Source organism: Camelus ferus, chromosome 19 (assembly GCF_009834535.1).
Source record: "Camelus ferus isolate YT-003-E chromosome 19, BCGSAC_Cfer_1.0, whole genome shotgun sequence".
Taxonomy (NCBI): domain Eukaryota; kingdom Metazoa; phylum Chordata; class Mammalia; order Artiodactyla; family Camelidae; genus Camelus; species Camelus ferus.
In genome coordinates this window covers 14,491,169-14,513,467 of record NC_045714.1, presented here as the reverse complement: position 1 = coordinate 14,513,467, position 22,299 = coordinate 14,491,169, and the positions used below count along the sequence as shown (strand labels likewise).

The window sequence follows — 22,299 nt, the reverse complement described above, 5'->3', positions numbered from 1 at the left end:
TTGTACACAAAAGAAGCAGGCAAATCAGACTAGACCTTTGTATGGAAGGGCGTCAGACATTAAATTCTTTATTTTTTATAATACTGTGGCCAGTCTTAATCTGAAAACCTCATACATCGATTTACTGGGATTATATCTTAGTCTTTACACAAATGCTCGTAAACAAGTTGGGTATTTTTCTCTCGTGGAATTGTACAGAACTTCCTGTGTGTACACACTGCGTTCCTCTCAAACTCTGGGCTGATGATTTATTACACAGGCCTGTGTCTGAGGTACGATGTTACAGCCGAATGGACCGTCGTGGACACACGTAGTCAGAACACTCTCGACCACGGCTCAGTGGGGATGCTCTCGGGGACCAGGTGCCTGGCGGCAGCCACCAAAGATGTGGAGGAGCAGCGGGAAGGCCTGGCTGGGCGGCAGGGCCTTGCGTCGCCTGCTCCTTAACCCCAGAGAGGACCCCCGTGGCACCCCTCCAGAGCTCGCTGCTTCAGCTGACATCACTTTCTCACTCTCGTCCTTAAGTTGTGTCTCAGGAACTGCGGGGACCGGATTTCTCCACGCCCCCTGCCATAACGGCTCCTTGGCAGGCAGAGGTGTCGCATATTCCGGGGGTCCCCTGAGCACCAACAGCTCCGGGGAGCCCGGGATCGCCGGGGAGGCCAGGCTCGCCGGGGGCCCCGTCCCGGCCGTCCTTGCTGATGCCAGGCACGCCTTGTGGTCCTTGAGACAGACCAGGGAGGTGAGTGTAGACACGGGAGGAGGAGGGAGTGGCCCGTCCCTTCAGCATGCCATCCCAACCCTTGGGTTTCCCTAGCTTGTCCCTTAACTCTGGGGGTGGCCCAGGGGCGGCACGCTTGGGCTAGGACATCAGTGAGGACAGAGGCCTGACGGGGGCGACGTGGCAGCTGCGGCGAGAGGCCACGTGGGCGAGCTGCAGGGTGCGGGAGTCGGGATCGGTCCTGAGTACGGCCGCCTGGCGGTGCCGTGTGAAGTGTGGGTCTGGGGTGAGCGAGAGGGGGTGCCTGGGGGTGGCGTGGTGACGATGACGGTGGCCACCACAGGGGAGCACTGAGTGTGAGTGAGGCAGGAGGCCCCTGCGAGGTGGTGGCCCTGAGCAGATAGACGGCAGGAGAAGCCGAGAACCTGGGGAACAGCCTCAGGGCCCAGGTGTTTGGGGCCGAGGAGGTGGAGCGGGGCGGGGAAGGCGCTGGGCTGACGGGAGGGAGGGACCCCGCTGGGCCTGGCCTCCTCCCTCTCGGCAGAGCATTTCTATTCCACGTTAAAAATTTAAACATCAAGGCACGTGTGGGTCAATTAAGAGAAAATTTGGTTAGAATTTAGCTGAAATAGATACTAAATGGCTTTACTTGGCTAGAATTGAACTGAATCTACTTAACTGCAGCCGACACGGGTCGATCTGTTCATGGGTGAAACTACATATTCAAGCGGCTATGAAAGCAGGTCCTAGCCTCGCCTCTAAGAGTGCCTTGCCAGGAGGAAGCGGCTGTGCCTCGGTCGGCGAGACGCGCTTAGCGACAAGGTGTCAGGACGGAAGCGCGCGCGTGGCGGGGGGGGAGGTGTCAGGACGGAGGCACGCGCGTGGCCAGGGCCTCTTACCTCGGAGCCCTTGCTCTCCGTCGGGCCCGTCCAGGCCCTCGCCAGCCGAGCCTTTGTCTCCTCTGTCCCCTGGGCTTCCTGTCAAAGGCACAGGACACACACTTAGAAGACCCGATTCAACTTTCCAGAAGGACTTCTGCGGGGAGCGCCCTCCCAGCTTTTCACAGGTAGGGCGCCTGCTTTTTGCTGAATTGAGACTCTTAGAAGAAGACACAGCAGAGTGTGGGCTCGATGGAGGTTGACCATGACCCTCCCCCAGACTCGGGGTGTCAGAGCAGCACTCCTGACGGATTTCTAGTTTGTTGGAAGTATTTATGCCTGAGGTAGCACACCCTCTACACAGGGTCAGGAGCCCAGGCCCTGGGCCGGGCTGGGAGCAGGTCCCTGACCTGCCTTGGCCCCGGGGGAGAGGGATGCCCAGCGGTGACGGTGGCTTCCAATTCAGACGAGGCCCTTGGGCGTCCCTGGGCCGCTGGACTGATGGAAGGACCGACCGAGGGGGCAAGTGCCCCAGGGGACACACCTGACCCCGGGCTGGAGTGTGGCTGCACTTAATGCCGACCTGCAGTTTTTCTGAGAGCCAGTAAAGGTGATTAATGCTATTTTTGGATTTTATTTTCAAAAGTCTTAAAGGCATTCAGATCCCTACTTAGGGAAAACTTGCCCTGTTTGGTCCCTTGAAGGCCGCCCTCGCTGACATGCTGTATACTGGCACAGACGGCTGGAGACACTTGGGACTCAGACTCTCCAAGGAAACAGGAGGCTGCCTGATGGTCAATTGGGGGTGAACGTCGCATCTGGGATGAGAAGGTGTGTTTGACACCTTTGCCCCTGGTACTGATGCGTCTCTAAGTGTCTTCAGAGTAATGAAACGGAACCCCTAGTTACGGAAGGACTCCCACCTGCCGAAGTGTTTGAATTTAACCTCACAGATGAAGAAAGAAGCCCACAGAAGTCAGTTTCCCTTGGGAGCTTTTTGCTTAAGCTGTTTTTGAGAAACAGAAAATTATTTGGTCAGCAGTTTGGGATGAACCGGAAGCATGAGCTTTAAATCCTTCACTTGGGCCCTGAGTCTAGCTGACTGAACGCAGGCTGACGATGGTGGCCAACTTAGAATTTGAAAACGAAGTAAACGTTAGCCGTTTGGGAAGCGGTTCGTGGCCAGCGGTTCCCAGCTGTGCTGTCTGGACAGCCGCACGGACAGCGCCGCACGTGGGTCGAGACCTCCGCCTCGTTTCTAAGTTACTTCCCCTAGTTGTGCATGGTCCTCACCGTGGCCTTCTGAAGTTTACCATTTTTGCCTTTTGCCACAAATATTCCTATATGCCAGTCTTCATCAAGGTGCGTGCTGCTCCGTATAAATAGGGCTCCTGCTGACTTATCCCTCACAGTTTTATCCACCCTGCCTCCCCTGAACGGTGTTCTAGCGGTGTTTGAGGAAAATGTCGCATTTCGAGAGGTGCCGTCATCCCTGGGGCCTGGCAAGGAATGAACGGAGCGGGCCCCGTGCACGAAGGGCTTCACCCCGAGGTGGCTTCTTGCAGTGGCTTGACCCCCCGCTTTTCTAGGGGAGCCGCGGGGACAAGGGGAGCACCGAGGCCACTCAGACGCGGGTCAGACACAGATGGTCAAGGACGGAAGGCCCCTGGCTCGTGTCCGGGTGACTTCAAGCCAGTTTCCCCTCAGGTCCTCTTCCGTCCCTTGTCCCCGAGGGGGGCAGCATCTCTCTGTGGAGGGGGTGGGTTTCATGATGTGGCCTGGGGGCTGCCCCCAGTGGATTAGCCACTTGGGGGGGGGCCAATGGCACTCACCTCTGGGGCCGGGGTCTCCCAGCTCTCCGGTGGGACCCCGATATCCAGGGGGCCCTCGAGCACCAGGGTGACCAATGGAGCCAGGAGGGCCGGGGGGGCCAGGGGGACCAGCGGGACCAGGCCGACCGATGGAGCCCGGTGCTAAGGGCTTCCTCAGGTGAGCAGCCAGCTGTGCAATTTGCTCTTTTGGGAAAAGGAAGATAAAGCATTTTTCAGCAGAAGAACGTTCTGTGCAGCACAAAGGTACTGCCTTTCAAAGGAAGTTTGTCTATCGATTCAAAAAGGCTTTGACTGATTCAGGTGCATAATAAATGCGCTTAGGGCTTGGTGTATCAGAGTGAACCACAGGCCCAGAAGGAGCTCTTTAAAGGCTTGTGACTCGGAGGCCAGGAGCTGCCCACCTGGTCAGCCAGAGTCCAAAGGGCACGATTATTTGCCCCTTGTGACTGCACCCAGGGGACCCTGAGAAGTCCACCGGGCACCAGCACCGCGATAACCCTGCGGGGAGGGAGCCTTACCCGGTGTGGACAGACCCCCGAGGACCACAAGTGTGAGTCAGCCCAGGGCTCAGCTGGTTCGGAAAGGGGGGGGGGGCAGGGGGCCGGGCAGGGGCCGCCCACGCCCAGGACGGGAGCACTTACCGCTGACGACGCCCGCGCACAGCTCCCGGATGTGCTGCTCACTGGCTACTTTCCCCTGAAATTCACCCCAAAGCGCGTCAGCCTATGGGGGGGCGCCCCCACTGTCAACTCTGAAAAGTAACCTGATCGTCCAGCAAAAAGCACGACCTAAACCCAGTAAAAGCCCGAGGCCGGTGGCACGGGCTCAGGAGAGGGAAGGAGAGACGTACCGGGACGCCCGGTTTCCCCGTGATGCCAGGCACGCCTCGAACACCCTGGAAGCCCACGGGGCCGGGAGGGCCTGGGACACCTTCTGCGCCGCTGGTGCCGTTGGGACCTTGGATGCCTTTGGGGCCCGGCTCCCCTCGACTGCCAGACTGGGGAGAAAACGCGGGGAGAGATGGGTGGGGGCCGAGCCACCCCCACGGGCCGCACCCCCCAGGCCAGGGATGTCCGACTTCTGGGCAGAGCAGGCCTCTGTGATGTGCACATCTATCAGGCCCGAGGCCGGCCCAGCGGCCAGAGGCGCCCGAGAAGCCAACGGGCTCCTTGGGATTTTGTCGTTGGAATGTCTGCCAGGCACTCACCTCTCCTTTGGGTCCAACAGGGCCACTGGGACCCTGCAAAAGAGAAGTTGCTCATTTTAATTGCTCGCACATCATTAGTCAGGTGGGCAGTGGTTCCCAAGGTACCAGTCTAGCACATTGTCAGCCGGGGATGAGGGAAAAACCAAGTGGCCCGTGCAGCTGCTCCTTGACGGCATCCAGCACCCCCAGGGGTGCTTCCCGTGCCCGAGGTCTGGGTCTTAGGTTCTGAGGTTGCGGTGTGGCTACCGACTCTTTAGATTTCTCTCCTCTAAGGAGCGTGAGCCGCAGCTGTGTGGTGCCTTCTGTCCACGTTCACCATGTCTTGCTGTCACACACAAGGCGGCACTGCCAGCACCTGTGCCTAAGGCCCCCTCCTCCAGCTGTGTCCTCAGGAAGCTGCCTGGTGGGAGGTAAACGGGGACACGGCCCCAGCCCGACAGTCCGTGTCGCAGTCACTGCCTGGTGGGAGAGCCCAGGCTGCCCCGGCTTTCCAGCTCGCAGGGCCTGAGGGGTAAGTCGCTCCCAGGTCTCTGCACGGCCCGCCCCACAGCAGATCAGCGGGAGGTGGGTTCCCTGGGTCCCGTGTGTCAGGGCTGTCTGGGAATCACCGAAATAAAGCACACACACATGACTGTGATGGTCTTGGCTAGAGATGTGAAAGTCCGCACTGGACTACAGTCCTGCCGCAGACGAGGGTCCCTGGGGCCGAGCCATCTCCGTCTCGTCCAGACTTGAGGAAAGGCTCAGTGACAGAACTAGAAACCCGGGCCACGTGGGAGCCAGGTCTTTCCCCCGAGGAGGAGGAGAGGGAGACACCCCGCCGCAGGCCGGGGCTGCCTCTCCTGAGGACGGCGCGGGCCCCGCCCTCTGCCTCGGGGGCCGGTCAGCGGCCAGGGCCTTGGCTGGCCCCGGACACTGAGCTTGCCACTCCCACCCTCTGCGGAGCCTCTGGTTCTGCTGCCTGGATCTGCAGTCTGCCCGTCTCCCCCACCTCCCAACACAGCGGTTCGTTCTGCCGTTAACAAAAGTGAGGTCAGCTCAGTCACACTTACCGGCTCTCCTTTCTCCCCAGGAAGACCGTCCGAGCCCGCAATGCCCTGAAACGACACCCGAACGTTGAAGAACCGTCCACGCCACCGTCCCCAGTCTTGGTGGGAGCTGGTGCCTGAGACCCAGGCCCAGGTGGGCACAGAGCAGAGCCTTGGTGGGTGTAGATTGTTCTAGAGACTGGGCGCTACCGGGAGTCAGACGCAGAGCTGCAACAGTGCAGGCCCCCACCCCTGGGCCTTTCCAGAGAGAGAAACGAATTTTTAATCTGTTCCTGCAAACAGGGGCCTGGAACCCAGACCGATCAGCAGGTGATACACTCCCACCCCCCACCTCTGAGGGTCCCCGATGCGCCACCCAGGCGAGGCAGCCACTCTCGCACCCAGGAGCCAATCAGTGACATCAGGCTGGTGGCCCTGCCGTTTACACCCAGGAAGGCTGCACGCAGTGTCCGGGGCTGGGTGCCCAGAGTTGTCAACTTGGAGGGAGCAGGAGGGAGCCAACGACAAAATCAGAAGGAGGGAGAGGGGAGAGGGATGAGGGGGGAGGGGCGGTGGGGGAGGGGGATTTGGGGGGACATACGGGAGGGAGACCCCAGCAGACACAGCCGCCCCACACCTGACCTGACCACCCGCTCACCTGGTCTCCCTTAGGGCCTGCGGCTCCTCCAGGGCCCTGAGCAGAGAAAGGTCAGCATTAGAGAGGTCACAAGGTGTCCCTGAGGTGACCTGCAGCCCGGTTTGGACCCAGGACGGGGCCAGGCTCCCGTGGACACAGCTTCCCACCAGGATGCTGCCTGGGGCCTGTCCCGAGGGCTGCAGGATCTCCTGGTAGAAGCCCTGTCTTCCTAGGGGCTCCTAGCACTGCCCGCGTGCAGCACCACAGTGGTTCATGGGCCCTGCCGGGGGCAGCGAGGCCTCTAAGCTCGGCCGTGTTGGCGACAGTGGTCATTGCGTGGCCCTGCCACTCACACGGCCTTGGGGTGACCTCGGGGTAAGCAGGGGAGCTGCTGAGTCAGGGCCAAGAGTTGCCTGTGAGTCATCTTCCCCGTGGATTGTGGGATTAGGGACGTGGCTGGGTACTGCCAGGGTCGCCCCTGAAATGTTAAAAATCGTCTGTTGCTCAGATAGCAGCGCGAGTAAGAACCCACCCAAAGGGCAAAAGGTGTGGAACTCTCCTGTGATCTCAAAACGTGGGTGAGGGTGGGGGTTGGGGGATCCAGTACCTGGCCCCGCACCCCCACGGGGCCAGGCACAGTGCCTGGGGCCTCCCTCTCCACCTTTTGGAGGCCCTGGTGTCATTGGCATGTCCCCGACCCCTGGAATTTCCTGGCTGGAGGCTAATGAAGGGCCCACTGTCCCAGCCCCAGGCCGGTGGTTTCCGTGGCCTCGACAGTGCCCTGGATGAAGGGGTGCCTGGGCCCCTGTCGCTGCTGACGGGGTGGACAGGCAGGCAGCCAAGCCGGACTCTTGGGTTCCCAGGGGCCTGGTGCCATGTGGCTGGGCGGGAGCAGAGATGCAGGCCCATGGCCTCCTCCTGGAGGCCCCTCGGCTGCCTGGTCACACGGCGACCACCCCCCGGCCCAGGCCCACCACGTCCTGAACGTTACAGGGCAAGCAGGGCCCCACAGTGAACCTGCCGGCTATGGGAAGACCGCAAGGAGAGTCTCAGAAGGTGAGAAGCAGTGACAGTGACGGTAGTTCTGAGCGAGGTAACCTGTGCCAAGTCAGCCCCCAGCTGAAACCGGCAGATGCAGTGTCTGCCCACAGGGCACCTACAGGGCGCGGTGTCCCTGCATGGCCCCCAGGGCTGTGGGCGGTGGGGTGCGGGGTGTGGGGTCAGGACACTCCCGCTGGGACAGCCACTTACCCGGTCGCCCACGTCGCCTCGCAGGCCTTGAGGGCCTGGCAGGCCGAGGTCTCCCATGCTGCCTTTCCGGCCCTACGGACAAGGATGCAGCTCGTCGGCACCCACAAGGGAACCCAGCGGAGACCCCTCCCAGCCCCGCTGGCCCACCGGGGCACATACCCCAGCCCCAAACCTCACCCACCTGGAAACCTCGGACTCCAGGGGCCCCCGGAGGGCCTTGTGGGCCCAGAGCCCCCTGAAAGACAGAAGGAGAGCATGAGTCCAGGTCTGCCTCCCCCGCAGGGGGCTGGGACAGACACGGGAGCTGGTCCTCGGCCATCGGCCCCGCTGCTGGGGAGAGAGGTGAGGGCACCTCCTCAGACCCCATGCGTCAGCCAGACTTGGTGCCAGGCACCAGTGCCCTGGGCCTCCCAAGGCTCTGGGGCTACCCGGGGCCATGAGGCTTGGGGCTTCTCCACTGCGCCTCCCGGGGCTGAGGCTGCTCCCTCAGCACGAAGGTCTCCAGGGCAGGACACTCAGGGTGGCTGGCACCGTGTCCCAGCTTTCGTGGGTTCGGTCCTTCCTGCATCCAAAACCATCCCCTGCCCGCACAGAAACGGGCCCCTCAGCCATGGCCCTGTGCCCACCGACCCCCAGACTCCACTCCCCACTCACCGCTGAGCCCCTGTGGCCAGCCTCGCCACGCTCCCCGGGCACGCCGACGTCTCCCTGCACGTGGGGACAGACGTGTCAGCGGGGCCCACACACTCGGGCTGGGGACGAGGGCTGTGGATACTTACAGGGACACCGGGCTCTCCTGTAGGGCCAGCCTCACCCAGCTCTCCAGCTCTGCCCTACAGGGGAAGGGAGAGCCCTGAGTGTCTGCCCGCGTGCCCCCTTCAGCCGGGAGCCAGGCGCCAGGCTGTGGCCACCCTCCTCCCGCTCCCTTGGGAGAAGGAAGCCACGTACCAGTTCTCCTTTCTCACCCTTGGACCCTGCTCGTCCAGGGAGACCCTGCAGGACAGGGGACAGAGGACAGGGGTACGCGCTGCCGGGCACCCTTTGAGGGTGAGGGGCACCTACAGCTTCCCTGGCCCTGGGTGCAGAGCCCTGCACACACCCCCGCTCAGGGACCCGCCATGGGCAGGGAGTCCCTGGGCCATGTGCACTCACCGGCAGCCCACTGGGACCCTTCTCGCCTGGGGCACCATTGCGCCCAGCTTCTCCCTGTGTGAGATTGGGGGGAAATGGGAGGCTGAGGGCCCAAGGCTGAACGCTCCTCAGACCCCTTCTCTGCAGCCTGCCAGCCAATACCAACCTTCTCGCCGTCGAGTCCTGGCATGCCGTCCCGGCCGTCCTTGCCCGGCATGCCCTGGGGGTGGGATGGGGTGAGGCCTGGCAGGCAATGTGTGCCCCTCCGCCCAGTCTGGTCGCCCTCCAGGCCACCTCCTCCAGGCAGCTCCCTGCTCTGTCTCCCTGAACTGGCTCTGCCCCTCCTCCCAGGCCAGCGGACCCTGCGTGGTCCTGTGGGGTGTCTGTGGCCTCATGGCTTAGCAGGCAGGTGGTAACCTGTGTGCCCTCAGACAGCGCAGGGGAGGGTGGTGAGATGCATCCAGACCACACGCTGCCCTCTACATCCACCCAGATTTTTCACAGTGCCCCAGGGGAGTTCTGTTGTGCCCACTTTACAGATGGGGAAACAGGCTTGGGAACCAGGATTCCAGCTCAGGGCTACCTAATCCCAGTCTCCACTGATTTTGGAACTGGGGACAAAGCCACGTGCAGGGAAGGCAGCAGAGCAGCCAGGTTCCCTCATCCCCTGCCTTCTGCCCTGCCTCCCTGCTGCCACAGCAAGGGGGGTGCCCCTAGGGCTGAGGTGGGGAGGGAATCGAGGGTCCAGGAGGAAGTGTGGATCTGGGCTGAGCAGGGACAAATGGCAGGGACATGTAGCAGAGACGAGGGGACACAGGTGCAAAGGGCCAGGACCCAGGACCCCCAGAATGCCCCCCAGCTCTCCCTTGTGTGCCCCTGGAATACAGATGAGCTCCAACCAAGATCCTCTACCTCTGCGCAGACTGGACAGCAAAAGGCCCTGCAGCCTCAGGCAAGACGGAAACTGTGGGTAGGGGCTGTTGCAGACGCGCAGTGGGGCCGTGAGACAAGTGAGGGCCAGCCGCTTGCACGTAGTGCCCCCCCCCCACCAAGGGGGAGGCCAGGGATTCTCGGGGGTAGGGGGAGCAATCACAGAGGGCAGGAAGCAAAGGGAGTGGCCACGGGCACTCACCGGCTCTCCGCCTGGCCCAGACATGCCTGGGACACCTTTAGGACCAGGTCTGCCCTAAAAGACACACAAGTGTCCACAGTCAGGACCGTGGGGACTGCACCCCCCAGCTTACCTCACTAGGTCCTGGGGAATGGAGATCAGACTCGAGCCATTGATGTGTGGAGCGCCCCACCCCACTTTCTAGACAGGGGCTGTTGAGTTTGGGGCAGGGCAGGGACAGCTGCGATGGCCAATCCCGACCTCCAGGGAAAAGGCCCATCAACCGGGAGCTATCTTAGGCTCCTGTGGACGCTGTGGCATCTCGTGGCCACCTCCTGGGCCTCCAGCCGCTAGGCTCATGTGGGGAGAAGAGATGAGGCTGGCTTGGAGGCATCCATAGCCAAGTGCCAGCTTGGAGACGTCACTTCATTTCAGGAGATGCTTTAACCATCTCAGCTTCACTTATGCTCCCTTAATCCCAGCCATTCTCCCTATTTCTCCGTTTCACAGGTGGGCAACCTTGGCACAAGGTCAGGCCCTACCGCCCAGGGCCCCTTGACAGCGGTGTCAGAGGCCACACCTGGGAGTGTGGTCCTCTGGCCCCGGCCCGGCCACTCCAGAGAGGAGCTTGCTAGGTGACAGTGGCTTCAAGGAGCTACAGGGGCCACGAGGCTGGAGGGCTCCCGGGGGGGCTGCCTGGGCCCCCAACCTGCCTGGCACTGTCCAGGCTCACTGCCCCCACTCAGGGAAAGGCAGCTGCCCACGTCCCTGGACACGCCATCCGCATGCCCTCCCCATCCACGTGACCAGGGCCTCCTGAGGAAGGACCCAGAGCAGCCAGGTTCTCTCACTTACAAGGTCGCCCTTGGGGCCGCGGAACCCCTCTGGGCCCCTCTCGCCTCTGTCACCCTGAAATGACAAGGGGGGACAGGGAGAGAGTTAACTCAAGAAGGTGGGAGAGCTGGACCGAGGGTGCTGGCAGGGGTCAGCGTCAGAAGGGCAGGACTGACAGTGCTGAGGGCCGCAGAAGCCAGAGGGGCGCTCACCACACCTCCCTTCACGTCTGGAAAAAGAAAGAATGCACATCTCCCACGAAGGACATACTGACTGTCTTGGCCGACTTGACCCACAGGTGTGCCCATGGGACGGGAAGGGACGGTTTTCGCCCCGGGAAGGGCTGGCACAGCCCAGTGGGGCTGGGGGAAGTGTCTGAGTGAGGGAGGGGGGAAGGGATTGGAGAGCCTGGGCCCTCCCAGGGCCACCCCCCTACTCCCAGACACACACGCACCACTTTCCCAGGGGCTCCTGGGATCCCGGGGGGCCCTCGGAGCCCAATGGGACCCTGTGGAGGAGAAAAGGACATCTGAGGCCTCTCGTCTGACACTCTGGCCCCCAGAGTAGCTGGCGCAATCTGTCGAGGCCCTCCTGGGAGCCCCCCACCGGAGCCCCCAGCAGGCCCCTCCCTAATTACCCACCCAGTGGTCCCCAAGTCACTTCCCCCTCCCACATTTGCCAAGCCCCACCCCCCCACTGGCCCCCATTTGCCCCCCATCCCCCTGGGCCTAAGGCACTGAAGCCTTCACAGGCCCCAGTCTGGGGGACGGTCAAGTGAATGGAGGACCAGAGGCAGCCTTGCTGACGTCGCACAGCCCACCCACGGCCCTTGCTGAGGACTCACGCTCGTGGGGCCCATGTGACGTCTGGAGGTGGCCCCCCAACCACCTGACCTCAGACTGGCCCACAGCCCCTCAAGGGCCAGGTGCTTGTGGGCTGCAGACTTACCCGGTCCCCGGGGGGTCCCAGCGGCCCTGGAAGTCCCTGCAGCCCCCGCAGACCCTGCAGGGAGAGAGCTGGAGCTGTAAGACCTGGGCCAGCAGCCCCTCCGAGGGCCCTGGGATCTTCCCTACCAACACTGGGCCCAGCTCAGGCCCTGAAGCGGCCAGAGGACCACAACACCTGGGACCAGCAACATGGCAGAGGCGGGACCCCAACCTGGTTCCCATTGTGGGACTTGGTGGACCGTCCCTTACAGCCCTGATCTGCCCAAGGGGCTCCCATCCCACATCCCCACCCGTCCCACCCCTCCTCTGCTCACCTGCAGCCCCACGGTGCCCGGGATGCCAGGGGGCCCAGGAGGCCCAGGGTCACCCTACGAGAGAGGAGGAGAAAGTGGAGGTGATGCCCACTGCCCCCCACCTCCCGCCCGAGCCCTTGCTGTGGGGGGCGTTGTCCCCTTCACAGCTGAACCCCCAAGGCTAAGAGAGCACTGGCCCTCCTCCACAGAGGATGCACTGTGTCCTGCACCCCAGCGAGGACTCCGGCCCTTCCCAGACCCCTCCTCCTGGCTGGGGCGGCCCCTCCATCCTTGCTAGGGCACACCCAGCCTGTGAGTAAGGACCGACAGATGCCCTCTGCAGGCAGGAGCCCTGGGGGGAGGGTGGCAGAGGCTACTGGGCTGAAGCCCATCTTCTGCAGCCCGCGGCGTGGCTCCCGAGCTCAGGGAGCTTCCACGTAAGGCCAGATGGGGAGTCTGGACAGAGACCCTGCCCCAGGGCACCTGGCTCTGCCAGCCAGGCCCCGTGGGAGGCGTGACACGTCGCTGCTCCGTCAGGGCGTGCCCCCGGAGCGGCCAGCACCTCCTCACGCCTCCCGCCCAACTAGGCCAGAGTCCCAGGCCCCCCCCCATGTGCCGCCCCAGGGGCGCCGCCAGCCGCCAGCCTTCACCTTCTCGCCATCCTTGCCGACTTCTCCTTGCTCCCCCTTGTAGCCGGTGGGTCCCTGAAAGTCCGTGGTGGGTGAGCGGTCACAGACCCACCCCACAAGCAGCCCCACACTAACGAAGGCCTGCACGGCCCACCAGCCCAAGTGGGGAAACTGAGGCCCAGCTGAGAGGAGCAGGGCTGAGCCAGGGAAGGGGGTTGGGGGCCCCAGGCCAGCTTGCCCCCATACCACCTCTCAGTGCCCCCTGGTCCTGGCAGCCAGGCTGGCACCTAGCAGCTCACCACTGCTGCGGAGGGACAGGGACAGAGCAAGGCCCCCAGGCGGGGCAGGACGCTGATCCCCCTTCCTTCCTGCAACAACCCTAGAACCGGGCTTTCTGAGTCCCCCCAACTCCTAATCCCCTCCAACCCCCCCGTGGGGGGCCCACTCCCTCCTGCTGGGGTCTGAGTCAACCCTTGGGGGTCGCTCACCTTGAACCCGGGCATTCCTGGGGGCCCTGGGGGGCCTGGTGGGCAGACGGCTGGGCACTGTTGGGAAACAGAGTGGTCAGACCCCTCCCGGACAAACAGGGGCCCTGAGATGGGCCATCCCACATGGGTGAGAGGGACCTCGGGCTACATGGGGGCCTCCTGGGGAGCCCAGAAAGGGCCTCATTCAGGGCTGGCCCCGGGGTGCGGGGAGGCGCTGCACTGCCAGGCCACGGGCAGCCTCCTCCCAGCCCGGCTCCAGTTTCTCAGCCCCGGCTCTGACCAGGGTTCAAAGCAGCTGTTTATTCAGCGTGGCGGGCCGCCGGCTCACAAAGAGGCCTTCATCACGTGCCCGCCCCCAGCGGCGGCTCAGCTGTGCCGGGTTCCCTCGGGCGCACAGGGGCCCACTGGGAAGGGCAGGATGCGCCACACCTGGGTCTCTGCAAACCCAGGGATGGCGCAGCGTCAGGGCTTCTGGATTATTCCACGACTGGCCTGGCGCAGAGCTGGTGCCATCAACCTCCACTCCGCCCTCTCCACCAGCTTCAGGGGCCCAGCCACCCTCCTCTTTCCAGAAGATCCCCAAACCCTCCCTCAGGGACACCAACAATCAGGCGCTTGGATGCGGGCTGGGGGCGGGAAGAGCCGGCAGGTGCACGGTGGCTGGGCGGGGCCGGGCTCTGCATTTAAGGGCTCACAGCCACTCCTCAGTGGAGGCAGGGGCTGGCCCGGCCCGCGAACAGCTGTGCCCACGAGGCCCGTGAACTCCAGCACTCCGAAGTCAGTTTCTCTTTTCACACGAGCGGTAAAGCTCAACAACCAAGATAAAGTGGGTCCCAAACTCTAGTCTGGAACCTTCCATGATGGGGAAGGTATTTTGTCTGTCCCCTAGTGCTGCCCAACTCACCCCGTGTGGCTGACATCACTCCAAGTGCAGCTGTGCCCAAGAGGAGCGGGGCTGTGTAGCATTTGATTCTGCTTAATTTAGCTTCACTCTACTGCGCATGTGGGGCGGGGTGGGGGGGGGCGCCGGTGCAGGGCTAGACCAGCAGAGGGGGAGGAGGATGCAGGGGAAGCTGCACCCAGAGCTGTGCTACCTGCATGGAGCCCCCACACCCCTGCCTTCCTGCACTGCCAAGAGGGGCCCCAAGGTGGTGGATCGGGCCAGAGCCCCCTCCCACCAAGAAAGGCACCTCTACAAAAGGCTTCACAAAAGGTGCATGTGCCCACCTGAAGGTCAGTAGCGCCTTCGGGGAGGACCCCTGGGTGACCCTGGAACACAGAGACACCAACTTTGACATGGCCCGCCCACCCCTCCTACCCCTCACTTCCCGCCACCCACCACTCAGGACCACCAGGGGACTCGGGGGCCCTTCCTCCCTCAGTGGTCAGTGCTAGATGCTGCTGGCCAACCTGCAGGGCACGTGGACAATGACAGAAACCACCTGCCCTTGGGGTGGGGTGGCCACTAGTCCCGAGCCCTGGACCAGCCTCAGGTCGGTGGACTCAGCCCCTGCTGCAGCCTTGGGCTCGGCCACTGCCTGGTGTGTGGCTGGGAATCCGCAGGTGGGCGTGGGTCCTGGGGCTGAGGGGCCAGGGGGCAGGGAGTCAAGCCCACCATGCAGTCATTTATGCCTGAGACTTCCTCCGAGAAGCTCTGGGGCCCCTGCCCGGTACTCACAGGGGGTCCAGGAGGTCCCGGGGGACCAGGGAGGCCTGGGAGTCCAGAGGGTCCCTGTGGGGGATTATGACTTAGACAGAGCAAGACCAGCCCCCACCTGAGTGCGGGGACCAGCTCCTTCTCCTGCCCCGAAGGTGCCTTCATAGGGACACTCCCAGCACCGCCCACCTCCCCTGCCCTGGCCTTGCTCTGAGTCCTCTGTGTGTCCGGAGAGCGGGTCTGCCCTGTCCCAGAAAGTCAGCCAGCAAGGTTCACCAGAAAAGGAAGTGGGGGGGGGGGGCAGAGGAAAAGGGAGGGGGAGGGGCAGGGAAAAGGGAAGGAAAGCCCCCTGACGGTTGAACTTGGGGGAATCCTGACAGCCACTTACCGGAGCGCCCCGGAGGCCAATTCCACCGGGGGGGCCGCTCACTCCTGCCTCTCCCTGAGGGAGGTAAGTGAGAGATGGGGGGTCTGCACCCAAGGAGCTCTGAGGATCCAGGGGGAGTTCAGACCCAGCTCCCATGTCCCCGCACAGGGTGGGGGGTCAGGTCACTGTCACCCCCAGAAGCCCCACCCCCAGCCATGGTTTGGGACCTGGCGGCCATGTTAACAGGCTCTGGGTATGGTGTGCCCACTCGGGTGGGGGCCGCAAGGGTTGTCGGTACTCACGGGGGGTCCAGGGAGGCCTTTGCCCTGCAACACCACGCATGGGGTCAGAACTTGCTGGGGATGGGAGGGGGCTGCCCACCACCCACCACTTCCCCCTGAGCTGATCAGGTGTGTCATGGGGGAGGAATGCTTGGGGGGAGGTGCCCAGGAGCACCCCAGACCGCAGCCCCGGGGACAGTCCCCAGGAGAAGCTGCAGAGGGGACCACAGACAGAGGGCTGTGCACGACCTCCTGCAGCAACTCCAGCTCCACTGGGGAGCAGACAATACTCACCCCCAGCCCAGGTGGCCCCGGGGGTCCCAGACTTCCCTGAAGAAGGAAACAGCGTGTCAGGAGTGGGCTGGGCCCAGGCACCCTCGCCTAGGTTTGCAGACCTGTTCCCTTCCCTCGCAAGTCCATCTCCTTAGAGGAAGGGATCCCCATTTTACAGAAGACTGGAAGGGGGGAATCTCTGATGCCCCAGTGGCCTGGGACCAGTCCTTTGCCAACAATCCTGCTGAGGAAAAGCCAGAAAAGGTCTCTTCTTGAGAGCGCTGTGTCTGGATGGGCCACCAGGAAGGCCCACACCAGGTGACCTGAGCCACACAGAAGAGCCCGACGCCCATCTCCGCTAGGAAGCCCTCCAGCCTCCTCGGCCCACAGTGGGCCTCCAGCAGCTGCCTTGTCCACCCAGGGCCCTCCTGGTCCTCTTGCTGCCTTGCATCACCAGGAAGAGGTCCTTGTACGGGAGGCCCCACCCCCTACCCCAGGCTGCCCCACCTCCCCCAGCCCCCCACCCCCACGGCACCACCAAAGGACCTGCAGCCACAGGTGGCCACTCTCTCCCTTGTCTCCGACTCCTACAGCCGAGTTCCCCAAAGCAGGGCTACATCCTGGCTCCCCCGACTCCCGCCTGGCCCCCCACCCTGTGCACCCCAGGGCTGGGGGACAGTCACTTCTCCAAAGGGGGAAGGAGAGGGAACGTTGGGCTCAGCTTTGCACTTGGAAGCCAGAGAGGGGAAAGCTTTCCTGAAGAGGAGTCGGTGCATCAGGAAGAGGGGGTGCACCAAAGGACAATGGTCAGAATTAGGGGACAGGCTGGGTGACCGCGGGCCCCTCGGGTGGGCACAGAGGGAGAAGCAGCAGTTTACCTGGAGGAGGAGAGCATGTGGGGCGGTGACTCCCCAACCACACCAGCCTGCCCTACAAGGTCTGAACGCTTCGACAGCTCTGACCAGCAAGGGGCGTGGGACAGGAGAGGGCACCAGCCACCCTGTGCCCACCTGCCCTCCTGCCCACCCCCCCACGGTGGGGGGGGGGCCAGGCCTGGCCAGTCCAGTCATGGCAGCTGCCCTCAGGACCACCAGACCCACACCTTGTGGACAGATGGTGCTCAGCCTGGCCACCCCTGGCAGGGACCTCGCTCCTGAACCGAAGCCACTGGACGTGGTGCCTGCCTTACCCGTTCTCCAGGGGCGCCCTTGGGTCCAGGAGGTCCATCCTGCCCAGTCAGACCCTGGGAAAGGAGGAGGCAGGTCGGCTTGGTGAGGCCACGTGGGAAGGACCAGCCATAGGCCCTTCCCTAACTAAAAGCGGTCCAGAGATCACAAAGACCCTCGGGCTGGCACCTTCCTCTCCTGGCCCCATCCGCTGTCCACTTGGTGTGCTGGGGGAGCGGGGAGGTGGGGACATACGTGGGAAGCCAGCAAGGGGAACACCTGCTGGAGCTGGCAAGCCCAGCAGGCAGAAGAGCCACCTCTCAGGTCCCCCCCCCCCCCCAGTGTGAGCAAAGCTCCATGTCCTGGGGCCAGGCCTTGAGTCCCTGATGACAGACCGACGCGGCTGGCCGGGCTCAGACGGGACGGATAATGGGCGTTTGTTCCCAGATAAGCAGGAGCTGGCGGGACCTTCACCTCTGCTGTGCACTGGCTCTGTCTGCTGGCTGACTAGACACTAACAGTCTGGGACAACGGCCAGGGGACTCCTGCTGGGGGACGTCCGGAGACCCTCCTGGGACTGCTTGGGACCTCTTGTTTCCTGCTTGAGCAAGCCCAGCTGGAGAACAGCAATTAAACCTGACTCCTGGGCGCTGGGATGGAGCCCCTCCAGGCTGAGCGGGGCTCATGGGAGGAGGAGGAGGCGGCCGAGGGAGCACGAATGGGAGGGGGAGGGGGAGGGGAAGGAGGCCCAGGAGAGGGGCCGCCACACTCACGTCCACACCGGGAAGCCCCGGGAGCCCGGACTCTCCTGGTTTCCCAGGCTTGCCTGGGGCCCCTTTCAGTCCCTGTAAGGGGAAAGGCAGAGGCGTGAGGAAAGCTCTGGCCAGAGCCTTGACCTTCACCAAGAAGAAAAGTGTTTTCCAGCCGGGAAGCACCCAGCAATCCGAGATGGGCCCCTCTCCGCCGGAAGCCTGGCCCTCCCTGCTGCCCCGTGGCCCCTGACCCAGCTAGGGCTCACCTGCCCACCCCTTGCTGGCCCGGGGTAAGGGCTACCCTCTCCAGCTGCCTCCCACCCTTATTCTGTATGATGCCCCCCTGGTCACTTCAGCCTCCCCAGCGAAGGGCCAGTGGGTCACTCTCTGGGACCTTCAGTGAGCCCAGAACCCTCAGCTCCTAGCTGGGCCTGAACAGCTTCGTTAGGGCTCCCTCGTGGGACGGACAGGCAGGGAAACAGACCCCTCCCCTGGCCTGCCGGGACACTGGCCCAAAGAAGCTTCAAGGCCAGACCCTGCCCAGAGACACAGTCCCACGCACCCTCTCCCGCCCCGTCCCTTCTGCCTCTGCTCGGAGGCCTCCCCTTTGGTGACACAGGGCCCAGCGTGCTGTGAAGCAGTGTCAATGAGCCCTCTGTTCTGGGCCCACCGCCCCCCTCCAGACTGGAAGTAGATCGCCACCCCCGCCCCCCATCTCAGCCAGGGACACTCACCGAGGGCCCAGGCAGACCCGGAGGACCAACTTCTCCCTGCAGAAGGGGAGACGTCCACACGTGACCAAGTGTCCCCTGGAAACTCCACCCCAGGGGAGCAGAGCTGGGCCCTGGAGGCTGGCCCCAGGAGGCGAGACGGGAGCCCCTCACCCCGTCACCCACACCTGGGGGCACCTCCGCTCTAGGGCCAGGCGCAGAGGCAGGGGCCGGGGGAGGGATGAGCTGCACTGGGGCTCACACAGCTTTGGGGGCCCAGGAAGACAACACCCCAGAGATGATGGGACCCGTCATGAAGCCCCCACCCCTCCACCTGCCTGAGAAACTTCAGAACCCTGGCCGGAGGTGGCAGACCCCCAGACACGCAGAGAACCAGGAAGGCACCCCAGCACCCCCTCCACCCTCGATGACCACTAGGTCTGAGACCTTTTAACCAAGGCTTCCAGGCCAGGTTTCAAGTAGAAGTGTCCCCAGAAGAAACTACCGGATGCCCAGCCCCACCAGGAGTAGGGAGGGGCGTGGGGAGGCCACCTGGGTCCAGGGTTCGACATGGCGGCACTGAGCAATAGCCCTGTGGAGGGGGTGGCGGGACGGAGACTCAAGGCCATCAGGGGCCAGGCAGGGGCCCTGGGGACTGAGGAGGCAGCCGAGGGCTGGCCAAGGGGGGCTCCACCCGGGGACGGTACCCGGGGGAGAGGCCTGGAGGGCCTGGCTTTCGTGGAGGTGGCTCGGCTGGCGGCTCTCACCCAAGTCGGGTGGGAGCTACCGGACTTCATCTGTCTCCCATGCTGCCTGGGCCACACTGAGCCTGGGCACCCTTGGAGTTCGCCATTTCTGGGGCAGAGCTAGCCCCCACGCTCCCTCCAAGGCTGGCTCCAGCCCCTGGCAGCCCCCAACAAGACCCCCCGGGGGGGCAGGCCCCACGTCTTCATCCCCAGAAAACAGGAGCACGGTCCCCTCCAGGGACCCGGAGACACACACCACAGTGCCCACATTTCCATTCCAAAGAGCACTGCAGAGCCCCCCCCCACCGGCTTTGGGGGGGCCGTCCCTGGGGCGGGGGTGGGGGGCCTTCCCCAAGGAGGAGCAAGGATTGGCCGTGTCCTGCTTCACAGCCCACAGAGACACCCCCCAGCCCTGGGAGGTGCAGTTCACTTCCTCACTGGGCCTCAGGGAGGCTGGGGCCACAGCAAGAACCCCCAGGACCCCTGCCCTCCCCACCCCTGAACTCACGTCAATGCCGTCCTTCCCCGGCTTCCCAGGTGGCCCTTGGGGCCCGGGAGGGCCTCGAAGCCCCATTTTCTGAAAGAGAGAAATGTCTTCAGACAGCTGCACCCCACTGTCTCGCATGGGATGGGGCCCCCTGGTTGGCCATTTGGTCAGCCTGAAGAGCGTCCCCTCGTCCCAGTCTGGAGAAATGCTGCAGCCGGTGCCCCGGGCCCCCCGGCCCCCCTCAGAGACCCCAGGGCCTCGGCTCTGTCCCCTGCCTTGGCCTATCCTCTCTTGGCCAGGAGGGCTGCGCCCCGGACTGAATCCCGCCAGGAACAAAGGCGACATTGTGCCTCTCCGGTGGAGGTGCAGTGCTAGCAGAGGCTGGACTCCACCTGGAGAGGCCGGGAGGCCCCCTGGGCTCAACTCTGAGGTGTCCAAGCATCCGTGGGGCTCAGCTGGGCAACGGCCAGCCTGTGTCCAGCTTGGGGGGTGGCTGTGGGGCGATAAGGCTGTCCCCAAGCTCCCTGGGCTTCCTGGCTCCCTCAGGAAGCTGGGGTGGGGGACTTGTCCCCGGCAGCAGCGCTGCTCGACGTTGGACTGCAGAGCTACAGCACCCCCAGCCCAAGCTGCGCTCGCTCGCGAGCCTGGTGCGCCTGCAGCCCCGCGCTCACCTGCGCCTCGGTCACGGTTACGGTGGCGGCCAGGAGCGGCCCGAGCAGGAGCAGGGCCAGGGCGGGGGCTCCGGCCATCGCTGCACTCACGCTCTGAGCGGCGCTGGCGGCGGCCCGGCCAGCCTCGAGCTTGGCGGGGCGGGCGGGGCGGGCGGTGGGCCGGATGCCAGTTCCCGCCCCAGCGGCCCTCACACAAGCCCCCCATTCAGCCGGGGCCACCTTGAGGGGCGGGGGCTTCGGCGCCTCGGCGTGCCTCAATGCCGAGCCAGCCAGGGGGAAGAAAAAGAAACCCAGTGGCATTTTTTTGGCCAGCTTCTGAGTTTAAAATTATCCTGGGACTGCTGAGCTACACACATACACCTTTTAGCAAAAAGAAAAAGACTCTTTTCCCTTCTTGGTCCTCAACCAGGTTGCGGAGAGGGAGAAGTCTGCGCTGAAGGGCTCCTTTGGAGAAGGGGCCGTCCTCGTCCGTCCTGTAGCTGGGGTGGGCGAGTCTCGTTCTCCTCCCCAGCGCCCTGAGAGGGAGGGGCCCTGGCTACCCAAGGCCCAGGAGAACCCCGGAGAGCATGAGCACGCCGGTGCCAGGGGCCAGACAGGGCCCACCGCGACCCTGGTTCCCACTGCGGGCCCTGCCGTGGGACACAGCCCAGGCCCTGCAGGGTTGGAAGGTCTGCCCCTCCCTCCGCCCTTACGCCTAACCTTGTACTGAGTGATCTGTCCACATGAACCAGCACTGGAGAAGGCCAGGCTCTCAGTGGCACCCCCGACCCCAGGAGCAAAGTGGTGGCAGAGGAAGAATGTACGGCCGTGCCCCCGGGGGCCTGAGGGAACCTGGGATGAACAGGGCTCAGAGGCCGGTGTTGGCTGTTCCCGTGTCTCATGAGCCTTGACAGCTCAGGGGTCTGAAGACTTGGGCAAGGTCGCTTCACCCTGGAAAGGCACGGGAACAGCAGGGTCGGGGGCAACTCCTGGGCCCGGGAGACCTAGGGGACACTCAAACATCCAGGCCACCTACAGAGCCCACTGAGTGCTCAGAGCCCGGCCCTGCCCCAGGACCTGAACCTTCAGAACTCCCAGAGAAACGCTGCCTTCAGCTCCACAGCACCTATCTGAGCTTCACTTCTGCAGGCTGGAACTCAAGACTTCTGACACGATGTGACTTAACCATGAGGGAGTGGATGACAGGGATGTGCAGGGAGCAAAACCTCCCTGCTCTGCTGGGTGAGGCCGTGGGCGACTCCGCAGGCCCAGCCACTCCCTCCAGCAGAAAGGTGAACTAAATCAGGAAGGGCCAAGAGCGTCTCAGAGTGTCCCCACTCCCGTCTGAGTCATCCCAGGACAACCTCAGAGGCAGCAGGGTGGGGCTGGGGGCGGGCAAGTTGCCCCACCCCCCCCCACCCCCGAGGCCTCCTGCCTGGTCACACAGCGCAGCCCTGCCCCTCTTGCCTTCTGTGCTCACACGTCTCCCACGTGGACAGAGCTCCTGCTGGACCGGACTCGGCGGCGGGAGCCTAGCCGGCCTTCGCGTTGCTCAGGGGAGCGACCTGGTGCCTGGGAGCCCGCTCCCTCGGCCCTGGGAGCCCTCTCCCAGCTCCATGCAGACTCTCCCACCTGCTGCCGGGAAACGCCCTCCCTCTGGAGAGCAGCCACAGTGGCATGGGGGGGAGGGGGCTCACACCTACCTGTCAGAGGCCGGTGTCACTGCCCACCTGCTTTGGGCCATCAGTCTCCCCAAAGCTTGGGGGTCAGGAGCGCCCAAGCTGCCTGAGGCTCCTCAAGTCCCCGCTGCTGGGCACAGGCCCCCCTCCCCCAGGGTTATGCCAATGGGGTCTACTTCTCACTTCAGGCGCCAAGCTTCTCCATCTGAACCTGAGCCCCATAACGGTCTGGACAAGGACCCTGACCACTGGGGTCACTGGGACCTGCTGGAGACTCAGTGCTGGACACCCAGCACTCATCCCAGTGTCTGGATTTCTCTTCTGTGGCGGAAACTCCACCCCTGGGCCAAACCCGAGTTCAGACACCTGGGGTCCCACCCCTTCCAGCCGGCCTGGGGTGGGCAGTGGGGAAGGTGAGCTGGCGGCAAAGGGCAGACCCCCACCCATGCCAGTACTGATGAAAATTAACTCAGGGTCTCTCCTTCCAAAGTGACTCCCAGCGTACCCATCCCTCTCCCCGCAGGACAGGAGCTAACCGACCATC

At 63.8% G+C, this 22,299-nt stretch overlaps 1 protein-coding gene across 1 annotated transcript; it reads right to left on the bottom strand.

The window, feature by feature from the left end:
• Nucleotides 1–42: 42 nt before the first annotated feature.
• Nucleotides 43–22,283, bottom strand: COL9A3 (collagen type IX alpha 3 chain). The gene is made up of 32 exons (XM_032461542.1): nucleotides 20,098–22,283; nucleotides 19,448–19,516; nucleotides 18,218–18,253; nucleotides 17,505–17,576; nucleotides 16,755–16,808; nucleotides 15,587–15,622; nucleotides 15,314–15,337; nucleotides 15,033–15,086; nucleotides 14,666–14,719; nucleotides 14,215–14,256; nucleotides 12,988–13,044; nucleotides 12,521–12,574; nucleotides 11,892–11,945; nucleotides 11,579–11,632; nucleotides 11,085–11,138; nucleotides 10,652–10,705; nucleotides 9,818–9,871; nucleotides 8,852–8,905; nucleotides 8,707–8,760; nucleotides 8,503–8,547; nucleotides 8,334–8,387; nucleotides 8,209–8,262; nucleotides 7,736–7,789; nucleotides 7,555–7,626; nucleotides 6,325–6,360; nucleotides 5,691–5,735; nucleotides 4,639–4,671; nucleotides 4,282–4,428; nucleotides 4,073–4,127; nucleotides 3,432–3,614; nucleotides 1,621–1,698; nucleotides 43–723 (listed from the first exon to the last, which is right to left on the bottom strand). The coding sequence occupies exons 1-32, from the start codon at nucleotides 20,395–20,397 to the stop codon at nucleotides 533–535; spliced, it is 2,277 nt and encodes a 758-aa protein (XP_032317433.1). The 5' UTR covers nucleotides 20,398–22,283; the 3' UTR covers nucleotides 43–532.
• Between the last annotated feature and the right edge of the window lie 16 nt (nucleotides 22,284–22,299).